This window comes from Microtus ochrogaster, chromosome 8, assembly GCF_000317375.1.
Source record: "Microtus ochrogaster isolate Prairie Vole_2 chromosome 8, MicOch1.0, whole genome shotgun sequence".
NCBI lineage: Eukaryota > Metazoa > Chordata > Mammalia > Rodentia > Cricetidae > Microtus > Microtus ochrogaster.
The window spans coordinates 39,662,511-39,673,018 of record NC_022015.1 but is presented as its reverse complement, the minus strand read 5'-3'; the positions used below and the strand labels follow the sequence as shown (position 1 = coordinate 39,673,018).

At 47.7% G+C, this 10,508-nt stretch overlaps 2 protein-coding genes across 3 annotated transcripts in view; both read left to right on the top strand.

Moving 5' to 3' along the window:
- Dpp3 (dipeptidyl peptidase 3) overlaps nucleotides 1-3,663 on the top strand; it is a 22,474-nt gene extending 18,811 nt beyond the window's left edge. For both annotated transcript variants that reach the window (XM_005351695.3, XM_026781528.1), the window contains exons 17-18: nucleotides 705-867; nucleotides 3,126-3,663. In XM_005351695.3, coding sequence (XP_005351752.1) covers nucleotides 705-867; nucleotides 3,126-3,301 — 339 coding nt within the window. In that variant the 3' untranslated portion in view covers nucleotides 3,302-3,663. The remainder of the gene's footprint in view (nucleotides 1-704; nucleotides 868-3,125) is intronic.
- A 968-nt stretch (nucleotides 3,664-4,631) lies between these two features.
- Bbs1 (Bardet-Biedl syndrome 1) overlaps nucleotides 4,632-10,508 on the top strand; it is an 18,730-nt gene continuing 12,853 nt past the window's right edge. Inside the window, exons 1-8 of the mRNA XM_005351694.3 lie at nucleotides 4,632-4,786; nucleotides 5,080-5,156; nucleotides 5,254-5,288; nucleotides 7,261-7,533; nucleotides 8,036-8,082; nucleotides 8,176-8,214; nucleotides 8,314-8,386; nucleotides 10,086-10,217. Of these exons, the coding sequence (XP_005351751.1) occupies nucleotides 4,740-4,786; nucleotides 5,080-5,156; nucleotides 5,254-5,288; nucleotides 7,261-7,533; nucleotides 8,036-8,082; nucleotides 8,176-8,214; nucleotides 8,314-8,386; nucleotides 10,086-10,217 (723 nt within the window). The 5' untranslated portion in view covers nucleotides 4,632-4,739. The remainder of the gene's footprint in view (nucleotides 4,787-5,079; nucleotides 5,157-5,253; nucleotides 5,289-7,260; nucleotides 7,534-8,035; nucleotides 8,083-8,175; nucleotides 8,215-8,313; nucleotides 8,387-10,085; nucleotides 10,218-10,508) is intronic.

Genomic DNA, 10,508 nt, shown 5'->3' with positions numbered 1-10,508 from the left:
TGTGTGTGTGTGTATGAGTGTGGTGTATGTGTGGCATACACGTGGGTGTGTCCTGCTCCATTGCTCTCTGTCATTTTCCCCTGAAACAGGGTCCCTTACTGAACCTGAAGAAAGGATGGCAGCCAGCAAGACCCAGGAATGCTCCTGTCTCCCCTACCCCCAGCACTGAGATTATAGGCCCCTGTGTCATTGCTCAGCTGTTTACATGGGTGCTGGGGATTTGAACTCAGGCTTCTCATTCTTACACACTGAGCTATCTCTTCAACCTCAAAGCCCAACCTAGAAAACTAGTGTCTGAAAATCTGCCTCATTCCTGTAATCTCAACATGAAGAAAACAAGCAGGCGGTTCTTTGGTAAATTCAAGTCCGACATGGTCTACATAGTGAGAGTCTGTCTATAGAAGGGGGTGGAGGGTAGAATCTAGGATGTTTGTTTATTTGCTTTGGAGACAGTCTTATATAGCTCAGGCTGTACTCCCTATGATGCCCAGGGTGACCTTAAACTCTTGGTCTTCCTGTCTCTACCTTCCAAGTTCTGGGATTATAGGTGTCTGCCATAAACCCAGCAAGGTCATTAAGTTTTAGCACTGAAATTTTGTAGAAGACAAATCATAACACTTCCTATCCAGAGCCATGGTCCCTGGCCTAGTGTTATGGATGCAGGTGAGTGCTTGCCCTAGGCACTTAATTCCTCCTCCTTACAGGTGCTGAAGTCCACCGGGGATGTGGTTGCAGGACGGGCCCTGTATGAGGGGTATGCTGCGGTCACTGATGCACCCCCAGAGTGCTTCCTCACCCTCAGGGACACAGTACTGCTGCGCAAAGAATCCCGGAAGCTTATTGTTCAGCCCAACACTCGCCTCGAAGGTAACAGATGTTGCAGTCATTGGTAAAGCTCCCTGGGGTCTTTCCAGAGAACAGATGACTCACCTGGTTCAGGGACAGCTCCCTCTCCGCCACGTTCTTCCTGACGGGCCTTGGGCCCAGAATCTTGGCATTTTCCATCTCATACACGTGGACATTGGTTACCAGGCAGCAGCAAGAGGTCTCAGGGAGGCTAACAGAGTAGGAGCTTGTGGAGGACAGGCCAAGGCCTGGAGGATCTGGAAGGTCCTAGTTGGCGGTAAAGTCAGGCAGTTCAGGACTGTACAGGCTAAGTAGGACCTAAGAGAATTGGAATCAACATTCAGGATGGAGATGTCCTCAGTTGTCCCCCCTTCTCAAGTGACATCTCCGTTTCTAGAATCCCTGACCCTGACTGCATGGTGCTGGTACCTTGTGTGCCCTTCTCTCTCTAGTTCACTGAGTCCACCCTACTTGATAGCCTTTGTACATGCTGTTCCCACAGCTTGGCATGATGCCCCTCAGATCTGTACCTGTCTGGTTCTTCTTGCTGGTCAGGTCCCTGTTAAAATGGCACCTTCTTGAGACATGCTGTCTCCAGCCCTTCAGCACAAAGTAACCCCCTCAGTCTCTTATCTCTCAGTCCAGGGGAGGCCATTGAGGGATGGAGCCATGGGTGGGATCCAGCCATTTCCTGAAACTGTTCAGAGCCCATTAGGAATGAGAATACTTGGCGATATTGGTCACCCAAGGAAAACATCAATGAATATTTGAAGGATACTAATAGTGCTTTGAACACTTGGATAAAGATCCTATCTATGTCTTTAGAATTTCCAGAAAAGTTCTTGGAAGGAAGTGGTGTTTAAACCAGACCTGAGGAGCAGGTTGGATCTTTCAAAGGAAGTAGTGAGTTAGAGTAAGGCCTGTGGTAGAGCTTTTGCCCACTATGCTATAGGCCCTGGGTTCTACCCCAACACTTCGGTAGTTGGTAGTGATGGTGATGGTGGTGGTGGAGGACCTGGAGGGCCCAGTTACTGGGTGAAATATTTTCACAATAGGCTGGGATTGCTCTGCTCTGCCCTATAAGGCCCTAGGTTCCATCCCCAGTACTGGAAAAAAAAAGAACCTTTTCAAGGATTAACTCCCAAAGCCCAATGAAGTTTTCATCTGTGAACTAAAATACTCATACATAAACGTATCACATTTGCCTCAGGCCCCACAGCTAAGGGGGTGCAGAGTTAGGACTTGGACTTGGGCTGTGCTAGCCTGAAGCCTGCACTCTTAGCTACTGTATACCCCAGAGCTACATGTCACATGCCACATGCCACATGCCACATGCCACACACCACAAAGTGCAGAGGTAAGCAGCTGGAGAGTGAGTGATAAAGGGGATGCTTGCCACCAGAATTCAGGCACATCTCACAGGTAGGATGTTCAGCAACGCTAGCATTCACTGAGCCCCCAGCTGGTGTTCCAGCATACATAATCACCGCAACACCTTGAGAGAAGAGGTTCTGCGTTCATTCCCCACTTTACCTGTAAGGCACTGAGGCTTAGAACAGCTGGGAAAGGTGTCGTGGTCAAGACGTGAAGCAGTTGCTGGACTGTGAGTCTCAAGAGGCCAAGGACTGTATTTGTGTCATCTCATATAGCACTTAAAAATTGACTTTAGGTTTGTTTTATGTGTGCTTTGCTTGTATATATGTGCACCGTGTATGTGCAGTGCCCCTGGAGGCCACTGGATCTCCTGGGACTGGATGGTTTTGAGTCACCCTGTGGGTTCTGGAGGCCAAGCTGAGAGCAGCCTGGGTCCTCTGCAAGAGCAACAAGGACTCTTAATCCCTGAGCGCGCGTTCTCTCTCTCTCTCTCTCTCTCTTTCTCCAGTCCTGATGTGGCACTATTATCATTTTTGTTAGTGCTGTTGGGGTTTGGTGGTTTGGTTCAGTCGAGACTATTAGACTAGCTTTAAGTTTAACGATCTTCCCTCCTCAGCCCCCGAGTGCTGGGGTTATGGTGTGCAGTACCATGCCAGACGACTTAAGACCATGCCAGACGACTTAAGGGAAGGAAGAAAGAAAATGGCAGTTCATCTGAGTCTGCTGCAGTAGCTCTGCCTTCCCCGCGGGTTATTCTAATGCCTGTATTAGATAACTAACCTAACGTCGAACAGTTTGTGCCACCGAGCTCAGTCAGGACCCGCTGCCCCTATGACTCTGAAATGACGATTCTGCTTTCCTAGTCACATCTTTTGTGCTGCTGTTTTCTCTCCATCTCCTCCCAGGCGCAGAAGTACAGCTTGTAGAGTATGAGGCCTCAGCTGCTGGTCTCATCCGCTCCTTCTGTGAGCGTTTTCCAGAAGACGGGCCTGAACTGGAGGAGGTCCTTACCCAGCTGGCCACAGCAGATGCCCGATTCTGGAGGGACCAGGTCAAGGAGACCCCAGCTGGCCAGTCTTGAGAAGATGGTGTGGTCCCCTTCCCACACCCATCCAGCCAGGGCTGTCAGGGGCCCTGCATTGTGTTTGTGATTAGGAGTCGGGGGAGGGGCAGAAGCTCGGACTCTGGTGCTACCTCAGCTGAGGGTGGTAATACTAACCCTTCCATTTATCAGCACTTTCCAGTTTACCAAGTACTTCCTCAGTTCCTTGATCTGCACTGCCGTCTTTGGAGGGAGCTCCAGTTTCCCACGTGGGCAAGTGGCAGTTCTGAGAAGTGACTGGCATGTGACAGAGCCAGGGCTCGAAGCATTCTCACCAAATCCAATACTCTTCGTGTATTGCGTTTATAACCAGAAAAATAAATGCCACAGACAACCATGAACTTTGCAGTGTGTGTGATTTTCCCTCTAGGGTCAGAGCCTGGGGAGGGCACACTATCGCACTTTTTCTTCCAGTCCACAGTAGGATTTTGATGTCATCTCTAAAGGAAAGCGCAAAGGCATGTGTGAGCTCCACAGATCTCCTTTGTGACATTTTTAAAGACTTAAAAAAAAAAAAATTTAGCCGGGCGATGGTGGCGCACGCCTTTAATCCCAGCACTCGAGAGGCAGAGGCAGGTGGATCTCTGTGAGTTCGAGACCAGCCTGGTCTACAAAGCTAGTTCCAGGACAGGCTCCAAAGCCACAGAGAACCCCTGTTTCGAAAAACCAAAAAAAAAATAAAAAAATTAAAAATATTGTGTATGCAGTGTTCTGTCTGCACACCAGAAGAGGGCATCAGATTACAGATGGTTGTGAACCTCCATGTGGTTGCTGGGAATTGAACTCAGGAACTCTGGAAGAGCAGCCAGTGCTCTTAACCGCTGAACCATCTCTCCAGCCCCTTAAGACTTATTTTTATGTGTATGTATGCATTTTCTCACTGTGTGCTGGTACAAGCACAAGCTAGAAGACAGCATTAGATCTCCTAGAACTATAGTTACAAAACTGCTAGCTGCCATGTCTGAGAAGCAAACCGGGATCCTCTGCAAGAACAGCAAGCGTTCTTGTGCTTTAAAATATTTCAGGAGCCTAAGAACTAGAACGCATCAAGTTGAGATCCCACCCTTTAATCCTGGTGGTTTGCTTCTCAGAGCCTGAACCTCTACAGTATAACAATCAGAACATGACCCTTTTCAATTGTAACTATAAAAATTGAGGCAGTTCATTTTGTTGGTCTTAACCCCCAACAAGGGCTCCTCCCCAGGCCTCAAAGCCAAGGACCCTGTTATTGATGCAGAAACCATAAATCAAAATAATACTGCAAGGGAAAATGCCGTCAAGGAAACCGGTGTTTATCTTGTTTGGTTCCAGCCGGGACAATTTCATCCCGGAACGTTTGTTTCTGTGCTTTCGGGTGTCCGGGTATTATTGGGCGTGCGCTACGGCGGAGGTGGTTGCCACGGCGACGCCTGGAAAGATGGCTGCGACGCCTTCATCGGATTCCGACAGCGGGAGAACTGAGAGGTGAAGTCCCGGGTCCTTCCGCCTTCCTTTTCCTCAGATGAGTAAACGGTGCCTTGGTGCCGGGTCCTGGGCTCTTGCTTTCGGAAAGCGCTGGAAGTGCTGGAAGGGGCCGTTTAGAAGTCAGTTACAGAAAGTCGAAGGCCAAGAGTGTCCGTTACTGGCTGATGCTCCGGGCGCTAACTGATCCCATATTCCCCTTTCTCCGTGCTCTCAGTCTCAGGCATCACCTTACTCAGCTTTCTTCCTTTCCCATGGGACTTGCTTTCCAACTGTGCTCTCCTTTCCCATCGCAGCAACGAAGCCAATTCGAAATGGCTGGACGCGCACTACGACCCCATGGCCAACATCCACACCTTCTCCTCCTGCTTGGGTGAGTCTCCAGACCTAGGAATGTCTAGGAGGTTGGGAGGATCAGGTAATGGTGAAGGCTTTGGGATTCTCATGCACAACCCGTTTGTGTTTTCCAGCCCTGGCAGATTTGCACGGCGATGGGGAGTACAAGGTAGGCGATCAGAAAGTTGAGTGGGGAAAACTCAGAAGTGAGATTTGCAGAGGCTCAACATACTCAGGAACCCACTAGTACTGTAAAGACGCATTTAGTTGGACTTCTTTCTTTTAATGATTTATTTATTTTTATTTTATGTGCATTTGTGTTTTTCTTGCATGTATGTGTGAGGGTGTCAGATCTCCTGGAACTGGAGTTACAGACAGTTGTGAGCTGCCATATTGGGTACTGGGGATTGATTTAGGGTCCTCTGAAAGGGCAGTCAGTCCTCTTAACTGCTGAGCCATCTCCCCAACCCCGGAATTTCTTTTTAATTTAGAAAGTGAGCATTAATTTTATAACCTGATCTGTAGAAATAAAGCAGAAAGCAAAGTGTTGTAGACTTATGATGCCAAGACATATAATTCTCTGAAAATTAATTTGGGGGCCTGGAGTGGTGGTACATGCCTTTAATCACATCATTTGGACAATAGAGACAGTTGGATCTCTGTGAATTTAAGACTGGCCTGACAAGTTTGAGGCCAACCAGAACTACCTAGCGAGACCCTGCCTGGATAAGCAAAACAAAGTAAAACAAACAAACAAAAACCCAATTCCCATCCGAAAACAAAAATAGCAAGAAAGTTAATTTTGAGATTTTTATTTATTTATTTAGGGTTGGGAGGATACATGAAGTGTGGTGGTTGGGTTACAACTTCTGAGAGTCAGTTCTCTTCCATGTAGGTTCCAGTGATTGAACTTAGGTCATCAGGTATGGTGACAAGTACCTTTGCCACTGCAGGCCCCAATTCTTGTTTTGGGGGGATTTTTGGGCTTTTTTTTTTTGTCCTTTAAAAGATTTTTTAAAGATTTATTTATTTATTATGTATACAATGTTCTTCTTGCATATGTCCCTGCAGACAGAAATTGGCACCAGATCTTATTATAGATGGCTGTGAGCCACCATGTGGTTGCTGGGAGTTGAACTCAGGACCTCTGGAAAAGCAGTCAATGCTCTTAACCACTGAGCCATCTCTCCAGCCCCTAAAAGATTTATTTATTCTATGTATGAGTGTCCTATCAACTTTATGCCAAACGAGGGCATCAGACGCCACTATAAATGACTGTGAGATACCATCTGGGTGCAGGGAATTGAATCCAGGTTCCCTGGAAGAGCAATTAGTGCTCTTAACCTCTGAGCCATCTCCCAGCCCCCCCCCCCCAATTTTTATGTCTAATGGTTACTGTTTAATTATTTTAGTTTATTATACAAAATAATGGGCTTAAAAATAAGAAATGATTCACAAAACTGGTTTAGGTTTTTTTTGTTGTTTTGTTTTGTTTTAAGACAGACTCGGTGTAGTACTCTTGGCTGTCTTGGAACTCACTATGTAGATCAAGTTTCAGATTGGACTCAAACTCACAGAGATCCATCCATTTACCTTTGCCTCCCAAGTGCCAGGATTAAAGGCAGGGGCCACCATGCTCATTTTCCGTGTGTAATCTTTGAGTAGACACTGTGCTAATAATCTTCCCTACGTCATCCAAGTTTTAGTATATGTGCTGCGGAGATGAGCACACAGCCTCTTAGTTTAGATACTGTGAGCTGAGCTGGAGCTGAGTGTAATGGAGGCGTTTGTGAGCTGTGTTCAAAGTCGTGGGTTCAGTCCCCAGCCCCACAGTAAAAGAAAAGGAACAAGTGATGAAGGGTAAGCCGCTCATCTACCACCCCTGAATACTCACCAGGCTCAAATAATTCAAGAGTTCATTTGATCTTCTCCAAGTGTCATGGGGTAGATATTCCAATTTTGCAAGAGAGAAACAAGAGAGTTCAGAATGGCTAATGAGCTTTCCTAGGGAGATACCTCTTCCAAGCCCACAGCAAAACCTTTGTGAATGTGAGGATGGACTAGGAAGCACCAACAAAAAGGCTGAGCCTAAGAAGGTCCTTAAAGAAATGACCACTATGCTGAATGGTCTGTCCCTGCAGCTGGTGGTGGGAGACCTTGGTCCAGGTGGGCAGCAGCCCCGCTTGAAGGTGTTGAAAGGCCCGACAGTGCTGACCGAAAGCCCACTGACTGCCCTGCCAGCATCTGCTGCCACCTTCCTCATGGAGCAGCATGAACCCAGGACACCAGCCCTGGCGCTTGCTTCAGGACCATGTGTCTATGTATATAAGAATCTTAGACCTTACTTCAAGTTCAGCCTGCCCCAGTTACCTCCAAACCCTTTGGAACAAGATCTTTGGAACCAGGCCAAAGAGGTAAGTGGCCCAGGGAACGAGAATGCAAAGATAGCAGCTATTGAATGAGGAGGACCAGATTCTCAGAAGAGTGGGCTCACAAGTGACCAATAGCAGGAGGTAGGCCATAGCCCACCTCTGGCAGCAGCAGTGAGATGTGCTCAGCCCCAAGGAATAGTTTCCAGGGAGGCACTGAGCCCGAGAACCCCTCTGCACTAGCCACATACCTTTCTACCTGTGGAGGAAGGGAAACCAAAGAAAGGACAGGCTCACTAGAGCAAGTGGGAGGTGGCCCTGGGGAGTAGGGATACCTAGGGGAGGCAACCGTAAAGAGGATGATGGGCATGAACATGATCCTGAAACTGGATTCAAACTCAAAAACTGGATTTGGGGTTCGTAGCAGGGAGTTGGAAAAAACTGGGGAGGAAGACCCGCTCTTGTCCCCAGGTATAGCCGTAGTGAGCTGGCTGAGGACATGGCTGCTAGAGCTCACAGGGTCTCCCTTCTTTCCATGCTAACACAGGACCGGATCGACCCCTTAACCCTGAAGGAGATGCTGGAGGGCATCCGGTGAGAGCCCACTTCCTCGCTTTCCATGCCTTCATCCCAAAACTCCCCTGTGAACCTTCACTAAAGCTGCCATTTTGGCCACTCTCATTGCAGGGAAAAGGCAGAGGTGCCTTTGTCTGTACAGTCACTCAGGTAGGAGTCGTGTGGAGGTGGGGCAAAGGGGGTGTCTGTGGCATGGCCCCAGGGGCAGCCAGGGCATGGCATGCAGATGCTAGTTCTACATGTGTGCAGGTTTCTGCAGCTGGAGCTGAGTGAAATGGAGGCATTTGTGAACCAGCACAAGTCCAAGGTTATCAAGCGGCAGGTAATGCCCTTTCTCTTTTTATTGCCCTATAAAAGTGCTTACATTCTTAAAATTGTATATGCTAGTGTGTGGAGGTGTGTATGTGTGTGGAGGCCAGAGGACCTTAGGTGCTGTCCCCTGGGATACCATCCGTCTCCTTGGATATAAGGTTGCTCTTGGCATAGCGCTCACCAATTAGTCTGCATCAGCCAGCCAGGAAGCCCCAGGGATCCAGCTGTCCCTGCCTCCCATGCACTGGTATTACAGGAACATGTCACTTTGCCTGGCATCTCTTACATGGCTTCTGGGAGTCAAACTCAGCTCCTCCTTACCAGGCAAGCATATTCTGTATCCCCGGAACTATATCCCCAGCTCCAAACACTCTCTTCGAGAGAGAGAGTGCAACATGAGCAGTTCTAACACAGCCAGGCCGGTGGCACTCGGCGGTTTTCCCTCCATCCGTACTCCAGGTTGAGGGTCTCAGCAGGTGCCATCTATATCTGTAGTTAACAGGGATGGCTATGAACAGCTGGGACATAATATTATCAAACATTTTCTTAAAGGTGAAGGTAGTTACATTTTTGTAGACTATTTAGAAAACAGAAGTATAAAGATGATTGTGCTATCTAGAGACACCCACTTACCGTTTCCGTACATTTCTTTCACACTGCTTTTCTCGCTGCTTCTCTCGAGCAGCACCTTATTTCAAGCCTTAAGCAGCCATCGAGAACTCTTAATTTTAGTAGCTCACTAATCATTTAATTGGTTATTTGTGATGTCTTTCATTTGTTTGGTTTGGTTGCTGTTTTGTTTTGTTTTGTTTTGTTTTGAGACAGGCTTTCTCTGTGTAGTCCTGGCTATTCTGGAACTCTTTCTGTAGATCAGGTTGGTCTCAGATTCACAGAGATCGGCTGCCTCTGCCTACTGAGCACTAGAATTAAAGGCGTGCGCCACCATGGCCAGTTTGGATCTTCTTTTAAAACATGTGTTTGTTGTTTAGAGAGTTTTCTTTTGTGATAAGGACTTGCTAGGTAGTTCTAGCTGGCCTGGAACTGTGTAACTGGATTTGTAAGCCAAGCTCACTTGAACATGCAGCAATCCTCTTGCCTCCGCTTCCCCAGTGCTGAAAAATTACAGGTATGAGCCACATACTCTGCTCTCAAATATGTGGCCATGTTGGTTTTGACTATATGAATAGCTGATAAGTAGTTTAGACAATACTTGTTGTTAAGAATTTAGGTTTGCCGGGCGGTAGTGGCGCACGCCTTTAATCCCAGCACTCTGGAGGCAGAGGCAGGCAGATCTCTGGGAGTTTGAGGCCAGCCTGGTCTACAAGAGCTAGTTCCGGGACAGGCACCAAAGCTACCGAGAAACCCTGTCTTGAAAAACCAAAAAAAAGGGGCTGGAGAGATGGCTCCGAGGTTAAGAGCATTGCCTGCTCTTCCAAAGGTCCTGAGTTCAATTCCCAGCAACCACATGGTGGCTCACAACCATCTGTAATGAGATCTGGTGCCCTTTTCTGGCCAGTAGGCATACACGCAGACAGAATATTGTATACATAATAAATAAATAAATATTAAAAAAAGAATTTAGGTTTGTTTCAAAAACACTTTTGACATTAACATTCAGACACGCCTCATGCTTGCTCCTCCTCTTTTGCCCTCTTCCTTCATGCCTCTGGCTCTGGGGTGTCTGGTGACATGGTGGAGTCCTTCTGCAGACAGTCATCACCACCATGACGACCCTAAAGAAGAACCTGGCGGACGAAGATGCAGTGTCCTGTCTGGTGCTGGGCACTGAGAACAAGGAGCTCCTAGTACTTGACCCTGAGGCCTTCACCATTTTGACCAAGGTCAGTATCAGGTCTGTCCCTGGCTATGTACAAGGTCCAGGCTGCACTCTTGTTCTCTCGGTTGTGGTGGTGTCCAGTCCCTGAAGGAGGATGAGAGCATGTAGTTAGGCACAAAGAAAAGGTAGATATCCCAAGAGCTCACCACCACTAGGTCGAGTATGAACGCTTCAGCAAGGATCCTTCTAGATGTCCTTACATGTGGCATCATTATCTAACTTGAGTCAAACATAATTTTACCCAGAGGTATATTTCTGTTCTAGTTTCATTATTGCTGCTGTGATAGACTACCCC